At 39.9% G+C, this 13,879-nt stretch overlaps 1 protein-coding gene across 1 annotated transcript in view; it reads left to right on the forward strand.

The window, feature by feature from the left end:
* Positions 1-10,108: 10,108 nt before the first annotated feature.
* The window catches only part of LOC149162048 (ferrochelatase-2, chloroplastic-like), a 145,646-nt gene continuing 141,875 nt past the window's right edge, over positions 10,109-13,879 (forward strand). The window contains exon 1 of the mRNA XM_089435082.1: positions 10,109-10,382. Coding sequence (XP_089291208.1) covers positions 10,331-10,382 — 52 coding nt within the window. The 5' untranslated portion in view covers positions 10,109-10,330. The remainder of the gene's footprint in view (positions 10,383-13,879) is intronic.

The following is a 13,879-nucleotide window of genomic DNA, read 5'->3' on the forward strand; positions in this document are numbered from 1 at the left end:
AAACTTAATATATCAAATAAAATAATTTAAAGTGATCAACATACATATACATATACATATATAGTCTAAGTAATAGATGAAATGACATTTTTCAAGACATTTTTTTGGTTGATTTTAACCAAAAATCTAATAGAGATTTTAAAAAACATGAGTTTAAGTTGTTTAATATGTAGAATTATAATGCTCCAAAGGTTTTTTAAGGTGTTGAATCCATTTATGCATTCAAAAATGTAATTTAAATAAGAAAAACTTACAATCTTGCTTGAAATTGTAATACAAATTCTCATCATAAAAGTCATTTCACTATAAATTACACTGATCTATATTTATTAATGATTTTTATTAATAATTTTTAAGTCTATTTTAACCCTAAATTAATTCTAATTTAATAATTTTAATATTCATCCATTCATTTTTTTTTTGTAGGCTAAGGTGGTGCTCATTCTATTACTTCGATCAAAAAGACATTACAACAGTTCAGAAAACAGTAAATGCCTGCCCTCTAGGGGAAACCAGGTCATAATGCCATCTGTAATACTTGATGGCAGCCCAAAAAAAATAAGTCCAAAGTCTAATGGAGTTTGCTAAATAAACGATGCAATCCTGCATCTTGCCACGACTATTACAAAAGCTACTGTCATGATGGGTATGCATTCTCCTATTTTTGACAGAAACAGAGCTAAAACTACAAAAATTATAACTATTTCCAAACATATCTTGATTTAGACATGGTCCTTTGCAGGTTGCTGCAGCGCCTCTTCCGCTTGATCCGGCTGGTCCCTGATTAGCATGTTCTGGATGATGTGCAGGTTCTCCTCCATCCTCATCATAGCTTCCTCTTGTTTCAGCATGGCCACTCTCAGAAAACTTAGCTCCAAGCGGATGTCAGGGCTTCCTTTGGATAAGTTCACCATCTCCTTCGCCACCTGAAGCAGCGCTTTGGCCAGGATTCCCTTCATCACCCAGTAGAGATGAAGGGACTGTTTGTAAAGAGACATTCGGCCTCTGGTTTGACCCGGGTCGTGCAACAGGAAAGTCCAGTCTTCAACTTCCTCATCAGACTGGTCTTGAGTGGCTTCATCCTCAAGCTTCTGCATAACCTTACGAACCGCTTGGTTTGAATAACGAAGGAAGGCCTGTTCGGCTTTGCGCACCCGGTCCGTCACCGTCTCCTTCATCTTCCTGCTTCTTCCCGAGCCCCGCTTGGAAGTTTCCCCAACCTCCTTTCCCTGGCCCTTACGACCGCGGGCTCTCTTGCTGGCCCTGTCCTCCCCTTTGTCATCACCCTGTCCGCGTTTCCTCAGCCCATACCGTCTAAACGTCATTTCCTCGGCGCCCGCTGGTTTCGCATTCTCCGGCTCCGTTTCTTCCTCAACCAGGTGTTCATGCTGACGTCCATTTTCCATCATCCTATCCGGGATAATGTCTTCATCCGAATCGTCCTGAACCTCCCAAACAGAGAAGGAAGGCTCCTCCGGCATGAGATTCTTGCCCTTTCTGTCACTGGTATCCTCCCCACCGCCCTGTTGCTCCATCGCCTGACGCTGTCTCTGCCTGGTCTCCATGATTCCCAGGGAATCGTCACTCTTCAATCCCTGGTCTCCCGGACTATTCTCTGCAGTTTTATGTTTCTCAATGTAATCCGCCCCTCTTGCCAGAGTAGAGACCTCTCGTAAATCTTTCACCATCACCCCGTTTCGATTATAAAGAGGTTCATTTGACGCGGGGGCGCAAGGGATACCGGTTAACAAATACCGCCGGTCACTCCCCGGAGAGCCACTACTCCTTGCCGTCTTGTCATTACTCATTTCTTCTGGTGTGAATTCTGAAGAGCCGTCTCCACCTCCAGTCATCGAGCACGCTATGATAATCTCGCGTTGGGTGAACTGATTCCCAACCGTATCACCTGCCACCGTAGTCCTGTCACCCCGGGCTAAATCCTGCGTCCTGCTATCTGGCATGATGGTTTTGATAAAACCTGATTTTATCATAATCATTCCTCTGACTCTCCACGAATCCCTATTAGTCCGATCCGCTGGACCGAGCATTATCCTCCGTGGCATGAGCATGATCCATCTTGATGAGGTCTGCCAGCTCCTTCCACTCTTGATTATTTTCAATGGCTCTCCACTGACTATCAATTGAACTACCGCGACCATTGCAGCCTCGATTCGCCAACCAGTCTGCAGCCTGATTCCCTTTTCGCCGCACATGACTGATGATGCTGTAATCAATGCGTTTAATCAAGCTGGCTATTTCCTGGACGATGCCTGCGGTCCTCCAACTTTTGGTTACTTTCTCCCATCCCTGTCCGTAGTTGAGTCTCCTTATCATGTCCACAGCCAACTGCGAATCCCCTGTAATTTCTAGTTTGGTGTAGCCATTCCGAATGGCAATTCGTAGACCTTGGTGCAGGGCCCAAAGCTCAGCCTCATTATTAGTCATTTGTCCCCCCCATTCAGCATAGATCCACCTGACTTGGTGGTTACTGTCCCTGAAGATCCCTCCAAATCCAGCATCTCCCGGGTTGCCCTTCGAGGCCCCGTCAAAATTAAGCTTCATAAATTGCTCCCTCGGGTACGAGAATTTCTCTGGGCTCTGGGTTCTCATACCATTGCTGACCGCGCCTTTGTAATGGACCATTTCCAGTTTTAAATTGAGTTTGTTCAGAATATCTTGTTCTGCCAGAGTCGTCTTCCAGTCATCCGTTTCCCATTTTTCAACAAGAATGGTCTCTCTTGTATACTCCACCACCTGTGTCCAAACAACTTCTGAAGGTTTAGCCCCATTCTGAAATATCCTCCTATTCCGTTCTTTCCAAACCGTCCAGAGAATGAAAGTAGATATCAGGTTCCAAGCCCTCTGGACAACCCGGCAGTGGAACGTTTCCTTATTCCATTGAAAGATTGTGTCCTTAAATTCTCTTATGTTAAACCCTGGTTTGTTGAACAATTGCTTAGTTGATATCCATAGTCGTTCAGTATATGGACACCGAATCAGCAGATGATCTCTATCCTCCTCGTCATTGTTGCATAGATGGCATTGTGAGGGACCAATGAACCCCTTCTTGCGAATGCGATCCCATGTCAAAATTTTATTCTTTGTGGCTAGCCAGACAAAAATAGACACCTTAGGCCACCATTTGGATTCCCATATGGTCTTCCATTCCAAATTTCTGGCTTCTCTATTCTGAGACCCCATTAGAAAATAGGCCTCTTTGGTAGAGAAAGTCCCCTTCATTGAATTTCCCCACCGAAGTATATCTTGCCCCTGTCTAACTCTGAGTTTCCTTGAACCCATTTCTTTTCGGTAAGCATCTTGAATATCAGGGGAAAAACCCTGATCCCATCTTGTCAGTTCCTCCCAGACTCTCCAACCTTCCAGAGTATCATTTTCTTTCCAGTAATCCTTTACTTTCTGTCTATTCCTTGCAGTTTTGTCACGGACTTGGAGAAGGACTTGAATGTTGTTTAGCCTTTCTCGTTGTTGCCAGCTATCCTCCCAGAAGTTTGCCTCTGACCCTCCTCTGATTTCCCAGAAGGTGTGCTTGCCAATCAAATCTCTGTTTTGAGAGGCTAGTTCCCATATATTGGAGCCTCGGGGCATTTCTTGTATTTTTAAGATATCAGCCGGAGAGTTGGGCATCCTGTATTTAGTCCTCCAAATAGTTTTCCATAGATCACTTCCTCCGCTAAGCCATCTCCACCATAGCTTGGCTCCCAGGACCTTGTTTAGAATTTCTGGGTCTCTTAATCCTAACCCTCCTTGTTCTTTTCTTTCGGTGAGTTGATTCCATGAGACTAAAGCCCACTTTTTCTTTTTATCAGCTCCACTCCATATGAACTTACGGATAATTTCTCTGATTTTTGCACAAACCCCAGTAGGGGCAGCCATAATCGAGAGCGGATAGATAGGTATAGCCTGAAGAACCGACTTGGCAAGGGTAACTCTTCCCGCAATATTCAGAACTCTGAACGTCCAATTGGCAATCTTGTTGTTAAGTTTGTCCAGCACTCCCTGCCAGTTTTTCAACTTTTTAGATGTGAGGTCAAGAATATTACCCAAGTATTTGGTAGGTAATTCCCCCCTTTTGAATCCCAGAATTCTGATAAGGTGAGATTTGACTTGATCTATAGTGTTGAAGATGAAAACACAGGATTTCTCTTTATTGATTTCTAGTCCCGAGGCAGCTGTAAACAGATCAAGGATCCTCTTTAAATTTTTGATTTCTCTTACCGTTGGTTCCCCGAATAGCATAATGTCATCAACAAATTGTTGATGGGTTAGGGGCAGATTATTTCCCCAAATTTGCAGACCTTTAATTCTATTAGCTACTCTTTCTTGTTTGATGAATCTCCCTAATCCTTCAGCAGCTAGGATAAATAAAAAAGGGGACAATGGATCACCTTGACGAATCCCTCTGGAGGCATTGAAAGTTTTGGAAGGGCTTCCATTAACCAGGATAGAGAAATGAGGAGTGGAGATCAGATTGTGAATCCATGCAATCCATCTTTGATGAAAACCAAATCTTTCCAGGACAGTGTCGAGGTAATTCCAGTTAAGTCTATCGTAGGCTTTGGATAAATCTAATTTTACCATCATACCTTTTTGTTTGGTGGTTTTCAAGGAATGAATCACCTCCTGGGTTACAACTAGACCATCCAGGATTTGCCTGCCCTCCACAAAGCCCGTTTGTTCAGGAGAGATTAAGTTGTCTAAAAGAGGTTTTAAACGTTTGGCAATCAGGGATGTGATTATTTTGTAAATGACATTGCACAGAGCTATAGGTCTAAATCCACTAGCTTCCTCTAGGTTATCTCCCTTAGGAATAAGAGCATAAAAGGTAGAGTTGAGGGCTGGCCATACCTTTTGATTTATTCTTGATTCTTCGACTATCTCCAGAATTTCTTGTCCCAAGAAGTGCCAGCCAGCCTGGTAAAAGTCCACCGTGAAGCCGTCCGGTCCAGGGGCTGTCCCTTTCTTCATTGCCTTCACAACTTCGTTCAGCTCCTCTAGGGTCACAGCCCTCATGAGCGCTTTGTTCTGGTCCTCAGTGACCAATCTAGGGATAGCCGAGCAGATCTCTTGGATGGCTCTCGTTCTATCACCAGGAGGCTCGGTTAAAATTTCCTTATGATGATCAGTTAGAACTTGTTCAATTTTATTCTGTTCAACCACTCTTTCTCCATCCCTGTCCTTGATTGATAGTATTCTATTTCCCTGCCTGTGTTTGACCATGGCCTGATGAAAGAATTTTGTGTTTCGTTCCCCCTCCCTCAGCCATTTTATCCTAGATTTTTGGCGCCATAGGATCTCTTCTTGCTTCCTCCTCTCTTCCAATCTACCAAGGATTACCCCTTCCTTGAGAGCGCTTTCTTCCGTTCGTCCTTCTAGAATTATCTGTTGTTGAAGATCAGTCATTTCCCCTTCTAGCTTCTGTTTTTCCTCCAGAATGTTGCCAAATTCCTCTTTGTTCCATTTCTTGATTTTGCCTTTCAACTCCCTCAATTTTAGCTGGAACGTTTGCATTCTGCATCTGCCCTGACTAGTGCTTTGTTTCCACCATTTCTCAATTTTCTTGATGAACTCTGGGTCCCTTAGCCAGAAGGCTTCGAATCGGAAAGGCCTTTTTCCCTGAATCTTTTTAATGTCAATCTCTAGACGGATTGGCCAATGGTCAGAACCCAGCGCTGGGATGATCTTGGCTTCCACGAAAATATCTTTATTCATTATGGTTTCAGACACTAGAAATCTATCTAACCTGGAGGCAATCTGCTTGTTGCCCCCCCTTCTATTGTTCCAAGTGTATATCCCGTTTATGGTTGGGATATCCACTAGCCGGAGGTCTTCTATCATCTCATTAAATCTGTCCATATAGTGATCCCTTCTTCTGATCCCTCCTTTTTTCTCTTCCATGGATCTGATCAGATTGAAATCCCCACCAATAATCCAAGCAGCTTCAGGGTATAGGTTACGGATTGCTTTAACACCGTTGATAAACTGTTCCTTATCTCCAGGGGTCGGGGGGCCATAAACTCCTGAAATAACCACCTGATGTTTAGTTCCCACAACCCTTCCCAACCCAGAAAGGATTCCTCTCATGCTCACCCAATTATTTATAGAAATCTCATTTGGGTTCCACAGGATAGCGAGTCCTCCTGCAAAACCCGTTGCATCTTGCCCCATCACCTGATAAGGTAACCTACTTTTTTCTATGATATCTTCCAGTTGGTGAATCAAAATCTTTGTTTCTTGTAAAATCAGAATACTGGGTTTTTCTTTTTGTAGCTTATCCTTCATGTACCGTTGCTTTCCTCTGCTATTCAAACCCCTAATATTCCAACTGACAACTATCATTTAAAATTTTTTATAGGAAGGGAAGAATACCTCCGACAGAGGTATCACCTTACCTGAATTTATCAAGATCTCTCCCACCGCCTGGATCGTTTCGTTCATTGGTTTCCGGCCTCTCTTCCTGCTGTTTTTGCCCAAGATGCCTGTTCCTTTATCTTCAGTCCCTTGCTCATTCTCTACCCTTGCTGGAGCATCCGGGGGTTCTCCCTTTTTCGCTTTATATTTCTGGAATACTTCCTTGTATAACTGCCTTTGATCTTCTGGTATGAATCTGCTGTCTAAATACTTCCACTCCTGGATCAGCCTTTTCATGATTTTTTCTTCTTCTATTTCAGCTTCAGGCTGGTCTTCCACTTCCATCGGGGCCTCTACATCTGCTTCTGTTGCCACTTCCTCTGTTTTTTCTTTGTTAACTTTACTGATAGTTGTTCCTTTCCCCTTCTCCTCTCCCGAGATTTCCATTGGGCTATTTTCTGGATCCTCATCATCTTCTAGATTTACTTCATACTCTTCATCTTCGCTCTGCAGTACTTGATATTTGTTCTGAGTTTTTGCTTGACTGGGTTGCTTTTGGGACTGGGTTTTTGGACCTTCTTTATTCGATCTTCTTTTCCTGACCACTTGTTGAAATCCTTTCTCTGAGTTCTCCGCTCTCCCGGTGGTTCTCGATTGATTCACCTGACTTTTTCTGCTTTCTTCCTCTTTATTAAGGGGACATTGCCGAAATAAATGACCATACTCGTGACATATTCGGCATCGGAAAGGAATATGTTCGTAATCAATTGGCTGTTTCCAGACTTCGTCATGGTATTCAACCTCAACATTTTCCGGGAGGGGGTTAGCCAAGTTGATGTAAACGCAGATTCTCGCATAGGCATTATATTTACCTCTTTTCGTGGCCTCTGCAATTTTGACAAAACTGCCAATCGTATTGCCTATTCCTTCCAAGATCCCCGGCTCCCAAAATTCATCAGGAAGCCCGAATAACCTGACCCAGACTGGTGCATCAAGCATTTTCTCCTTTTCAGGATTGTATCTCTCCTCCCAAAACTTCATGAATAACCCCGCGTTGTTCAGGAAATAGGGGCCCTCTTCGAAGATTCTGTTCTTGTCTTCTAAATTCGAAAATATTGCTGTGAAGAAACCTTGGGCACCAAGTTTGAGATCTATCTGTCCCTTAGGTCTCCAGCGCTGAGCAATCCATCTATATAGTTCTCGCTCAGACGGCCAATACCCAACAAAACGGCAGATTAAAGCATGGTCCTTCATATAGGAGTTGTATTCCTCCAATTTATTATGGGGAACAACATACCTGGGCTGTTTTTGGGCCCTCGGTAGGCATTTTCCTCTCATTCGCTTCTGCCATAAGTTACCCATTACTGGGATTTGGTTTTCCCGTTCCGTATGTTGCTCTCCTTCCATGCTTGTTTCTCCCATGACCACATTTCTGAAGGAGGGGGTCTCTCCCCCCCCGTGACTCTCCCATTCCGTTCAGGGCGTTGTCACAAAGGTCCCCCTTACTGCTTTTTTCCTTGTGACCTGACCTGACCCGTGCCAGCAACCTGAGAGACGCTGCCCTGGCAGGTCTGCGCCCTCAGCCTCCAGGCAAGACTCGACCGAAACCCTGTCAGTCTCGTCCGCTAGCGCAAACCCTAGCGCTCATCCTCGCAGCTCCCGAACCCAGATTTTTATTACTTATTATTTGAATTAATTTTTAATATTCATCCATTCATTAATTCTACTCTAATTTTTAATATTTTATTTTTATTAATAACATTGTCTAATATTTAATGATAACATTTTTCTCAATTTGACCAATTAGTAATTTGACACAACAATTTGTTTCATTTCCTTTTCTTGTTTGACACATTCTAATTATTTCCTAATTTCCCCATATTTTATTATTAACAATTTTAAATTTACTTAATCTTATATTAATTCTAATTTAATAATATAATACTTGAATTTTATTCAAATATTTTAATCTTATTTATTAATAATGTTTTTATTTTATTTTTTTAGTAATAATTTAAACTAATTGGACCAATTAGTAATTTAACCTATCAATTACCCATCAATTTCATTCATTTCCTTTTCTAAATTGATTTATTCTAATTATTTCCTTTTTTTCACTCATTAGTAACCATTATTTTCATCAACCTTTATATTGATCTCTAATGGTCATATTCATTTTATGATTTCTTTTCTCCATATATACTTGGTCCAAGGCTCTTCACCCTAAAAGTCAGACATCTCAATAAGTTCACACAATGCTCCGAAAGCTTCATCATCATGTACTTAATTATAGAAAATCTACCTGTTTGTCCCCGAGGATGGGCGATTTGTTCACTTGAAACTTGAGACTTAATCACCATGAAATATTATATGAATTTATAATAATTTATTTTTTGAATTTGTAATAACTTTTTTAGTATAACTTAAATATTTTATATTTTTTTTGGATAGAACATTTTATTATTTTTATTTAAAATTTAGCAAGAAGTGATTGAACTTATAGATTTGAATTGTTAGGTTTAAATAATCTAAGTATTAGATCTAAGACTTTTGTGATTCATAATGTAGATATCACATTGTTAGGATTAATCTAAATGTTTTAAATATTTTTCTCTCTCACACACACACTATATATATATATATTTTGCTGGTAGGTTATTTGAGTTTTGAGCTCAGTGACACAGTGACACGTCTTAATTTATAGCTTGAGTAGCAACTATTTAGGGGCATCTAAGTCGTCAAAATCCCAGTTGGGGATCGCAATCTCGGCCACACCTGTCCTTAACATAGATTTTTTCCCATGGAGTATCCAACCAATAACCTATTCACCACATAATACTCTATCATTATCTACACTACACCACATAGACTAAATCTATTTATTTATTTAAAAAGACTTGTCTTTATGCGACTTTTTGGAAGCTTTTTCTCATGGGTTTTTCCAGTCTAATTTCTCTAAAATCCTATCGGAATTTATTGAAATCACAAGTTTGACGGGTAAACCCTGCACAATCCAAGTGATCCATATATAGAGTAAAAAAAACTAGTGTAAATAACACAAATCAAAATTTGGCCTCAAATTTTTCCACCAGATTCAAAAACCAAAAATCCAAAAATCACACTAAAAACAATTCCTATTTAAAAATATATTTTAATTTTAAAAAATTACCTTATATAATATAATAAAAATTTAAACTATTTCTCTCTTAAAGCATCTAAATAACATAAAGAAAATTACATATATTATCTCTTATCTTTTGACTTAATTTAATAAAATACATGGAATAAAAAGATCATAAAGTATTATCTTTTGACTTAATTTAATAAAATACGTGAAATAAAGAAAGTATCAGACTATTTTCCATTTATAATAATATATTATCTTTTGACTTTAATTAATAAAATACACGACATGACGGAAATTTACACCAGGCTCATTTTTGAGAGTAAATGATTGCTCCATTTTTATTGGAACTGGACAGCTCATCGAGTTGAAAAAATTTAAATTCAATTTTCAAATTTTTAATCCCTAAAACCTTCCCAAAACTGTTATAACTAACTTGTAATTCAGATTATACACATTGAATTTCTAAATTTTAAGATTATCCAAAATTTAGAACCGACTACATTTCGAATCACTTTCAATTTGAGTGACATCACATACGAGCATCAGACATTTTGACATTCTTTAATTTGTATATTTTAATCCCAGTTTGACACTTTCAACTACAGTAAGAGGTCAGGCAATTGAGTCCCAGTAAGAGGTCAGGCAATTTGACTCCCGCCTACGTTTTCCTTTGGCTGGTCAATTCGACCCGCCGCCCAGCAGGCGGGCATATAGCCCTTGTTTTGTTCCTTCTTTCTTCCTCTTCCTCTGTTTCGAAAAACTCGCTCTCTCGTTTTGATTCGTAGCAGAGACTTGGAATTTCGTGGATTGAACAAAGTGATTGAAAAAGAGACAATGGGTATTGAAGCGTTGGCGTTCTCATCAGTCCTTCCCCCTGCTGTGCAACGTAAGTTGATTTAATTTTAGTCGATTGCAGAGAACCCAACATAATGTTTGTAATTGAAGAGAAACTTACTGTTTGATTTCCACCACAATACATTTCTATCCAAACTGTTTATCTTTGACCTGTGGGGTAATGGCATCTATGTAAGCCAATTAGGGTAATTTTCCGCCTATGAAGTTCCTTGACATCGTGCTGTTATAATTTTGGAAAATGAGATTTTATTTCAAAATTCAGGAATCTACACCAGGCAGGACTAGTAACAAGAATTCTTTGTATACATTATATATAAACCATCAGATTCAGTATTCCTCCAGAATTTGTTCCCCAGGTAGGCCTTAAACCTCCTAGAAGAAAATCTGTCCCCAGAGATCCCTAACCCTAGAAACAAAGGTTGTTAGCCCTTATTGCCACCCAGCCGTCAGATCTTTGCCAGCATGAGGGATTCCTGATCCATAGCTTGCTGATCGGGTGCCAAGAGGAGGAAGGTGCTCTAGCCCGGGTCACTTTCTGCACATGTGTGCGCAATGCCAAATAAATGAAAGACAAGAGCGAACATCCCATAACGTTTATAATATGTTAAATGAGCTGATAAAAAGAATGGGTGAGCCCCAATATATGATGATTCTTATGCCAACGGGGCATCCACAGAGGTTGTGGCCCACCTACTATCATTCTGGTTGATTGGTTGCAGGGTGATAATGCATGCTTGCTTGACCTACCACTTCCCTCTCTTTTCATGTGGCCTGTTTGTGAATGATAAGAAAAATCACGTAGGTCTATTTTTCGGTGTCTTGGCATTGGTGTTACGACATTCCCTTACCTTCTTGCTTACAGTGATATGTTTAAACAACTTTAAATAAACTAGAATAGATTCATCTTTACCCTGGATTTATTACACATGAAGTGAGACCACAAATTGTTGAAGTTTGTGCCACAAGTCTTTTGATGCCCTCTCAGTCCTTAATAGATTCATAGTTAAAATGCATCTATGCTAGTCTCGAATAACTTTGATATGGTTAATAATGCAATCAATCTCACTTCTATATCTTCCAATTTGCCATCACTCTGCCAATCTCAATGCTTTGCCTCTTCAGCTAGTCTTGATTCCTGGTGGCCATCTCCTTTAGATCCCATATTGTGCAAATCTAACTCTATCTGCATTTTGTTCTCTAATTGGTTCACTGGGTCTCTGTACTATTATAGAATTGCTTTCCCAGTTCCTGGTCATCATCTCTTTTTTCTTTCGTCAATGTGAAAATATTCTGCTTAATCCACGCAAGTGCCATGGGTAGCCTCTGCCTACTTCAGCTTCTAGAAACCTTTTCTCCTTACCTGACACCCTTATGCGATTCACTTCTATTGTCTCCATAAGATAGCTTTGCCCCTTGGCCACTTTAGGCCTGCTTCTCAAACATTGCAGTTAAGCTACCGACATTCTTCAATGCTTTTTTTCTTGCAGAACGAGCTAACAAATTTGCTGTAAATACTGTGGGCTATTTGCACATACCACATTCAGAAGCATTCTTTCAACTAGTTTATGTCCTATCATTCTTTCTCTCTGATCATATCGATATGAAGCTGGACCATAATTATCGGATATGGCACTCTTAATGCCATCTATACACTTTTCTTACATTTTTACACTCCTAATATTTGAATGTCTTGATTCTTTGTCTCATGTCGGAAGTCCAACTTCACCAATCCTATATTGACCCTTCCATTCACCAACTTGTTCACTCATTTATTCTCTATTATGCATGAATTTGATTTCTGGGATAGAGCTAACCAACTCCCTGCTTACCTCTAATAGTTCCTGAAGTTTGCTATTTTTATTTATTCAACGTGCAACATAAATTTGGCTGATAGCAGAGTTGCAATACACTAAAAGTTTCCTCATTTCGAGACTTGCATGAATTGACTGTCGGAAAAAATGAAAAATTCCTTGCAACAGAGTGCAATCTTATGCAAGCAATCAGCAGTAGAAATCTGTGACACTTGGATGCGTGTGATCAGGATGGACTGATCCGCCAACAATCCATTGCTGATGCGGTGCAAATGAATCGGCAAATTGACACAGCCAAAGTTGACGACCAATTGAAGTGCATCAACTTGAAGTGGTTAGGGGCTACATGAAGATCAAGTCAAAGTTGATCACTAATCTATTTGAATGTATAAATGTGAAGGCACAAAACTTGTATTACATTAATCAATTGCCATAATCAATACATAAAATCTGTCTTCACCTATTGCATATGGAGACAGAGAGCTTGAAGAGTGTGTCTGTCGTAGTCCTGCATGACTGTATGTGTGGGCCACCAGAACTGGAAGCATTCAGCAGAGGGTTGAAGTGAGACATTGAGTTGTGCATGATTAATGAGTGAGCCCTAGGCTATACACAAAGCATACAACCTTATAGCATATATATTGTATTTGCCTTTTCTCAGCTAATAGTAGTCTTTAGCTTTCTGCAAATCTGTTGAACAATATTAGGTGGATGTTAATATGCATTTCTTGCAGTAAACTCCTCTAGCTAAGTGAAGAGTTAATTAATTTCACATCAATGTCAACTGTTGTTCCACAAAAAATATAGCTCCAAATAGAGAACCTTCGAGTTGGAATGGTTCTGCATCATAACAGAGGATTATTTGCTCTAGCAGTTCATCAGCGGAAGAGTGGTCAAGTAATCAACAACATAGAAAACAAATCGGGCAAAGTCAATAACAGTTTTGGTAAATAATAACATGTAAGTATTGCTCTGTTGTTCATTATAGCAGTGGTATCAGTGTTGTTTGGCATGATTAGGGGTAGCGCAATGGTCTCCTGGTTCACATTTGTGGTGCTGATCAGCATGGTGTAGAGTGCTGATTGGTTATATGCTTGATGTTTTGAACTGGATTGTAATAAAGCAAAGCAAAATTCTCTGCTGCACTATTAACCCAAATATTTTCAACATGGAGCATAGCCATCCGGCTTTTTTGATCCTGCACATCAGTAGGGGCACTAGGTGTTAGAGTTGCTGATCTTAGAAGTTGAAGTTGGGGTAGAAGAAAGTGGATCTGTTCTGGAGATTTGAAAAAGTTATTGAAGCGCAACAGTTTGGACAGGGAGTAGCAAGTAAAGATATTTACTGTAGTATCATTTTGTGCTGCACCAGCACTATCTACAGGGATGAGCAAGCCTCTTTGTAAAATAAAATTAGATGGAAAGAACTATAGGATTAGGAATTTTAAAATCCTGAATCTGCTGATGCATCAAAGGTTAGTCTAGTTGGTTGAGGGTGATTAAATAACACTGAAGGTTCAAAATGGAAAAAGTGAAAGGCTAGAGTCACAAGATATATTCTGTATTCTTTGATTGTGAATCCCATTATACCACAAATAAGGAGTTTAGTCTCAACAAACACAATTTGGGCTATATTGCAGAATTTATATGAAAGAATATACCATAGCAAGATACTTTTCCCTCTAGAATCAGCTATATGCACTAAAGATTACGGCAAA

Source organism: Pinus tabuliformis, chromosome 5_2 (assembly GCF_031772625.1).
Source record: "Pinus tabuliformis cultivar Carrire ecotype Pingquan chromosome 5_2, CPIR1, whole genome shotgun sequence".
Classification (NCBI taxonomy): domain Eukaryota; kingdom Viridiplantae; phylum Streptophyta; class Pinopsida; order Pinales; family Pinaceae; genus Pinus; species Pinus tabuliformis.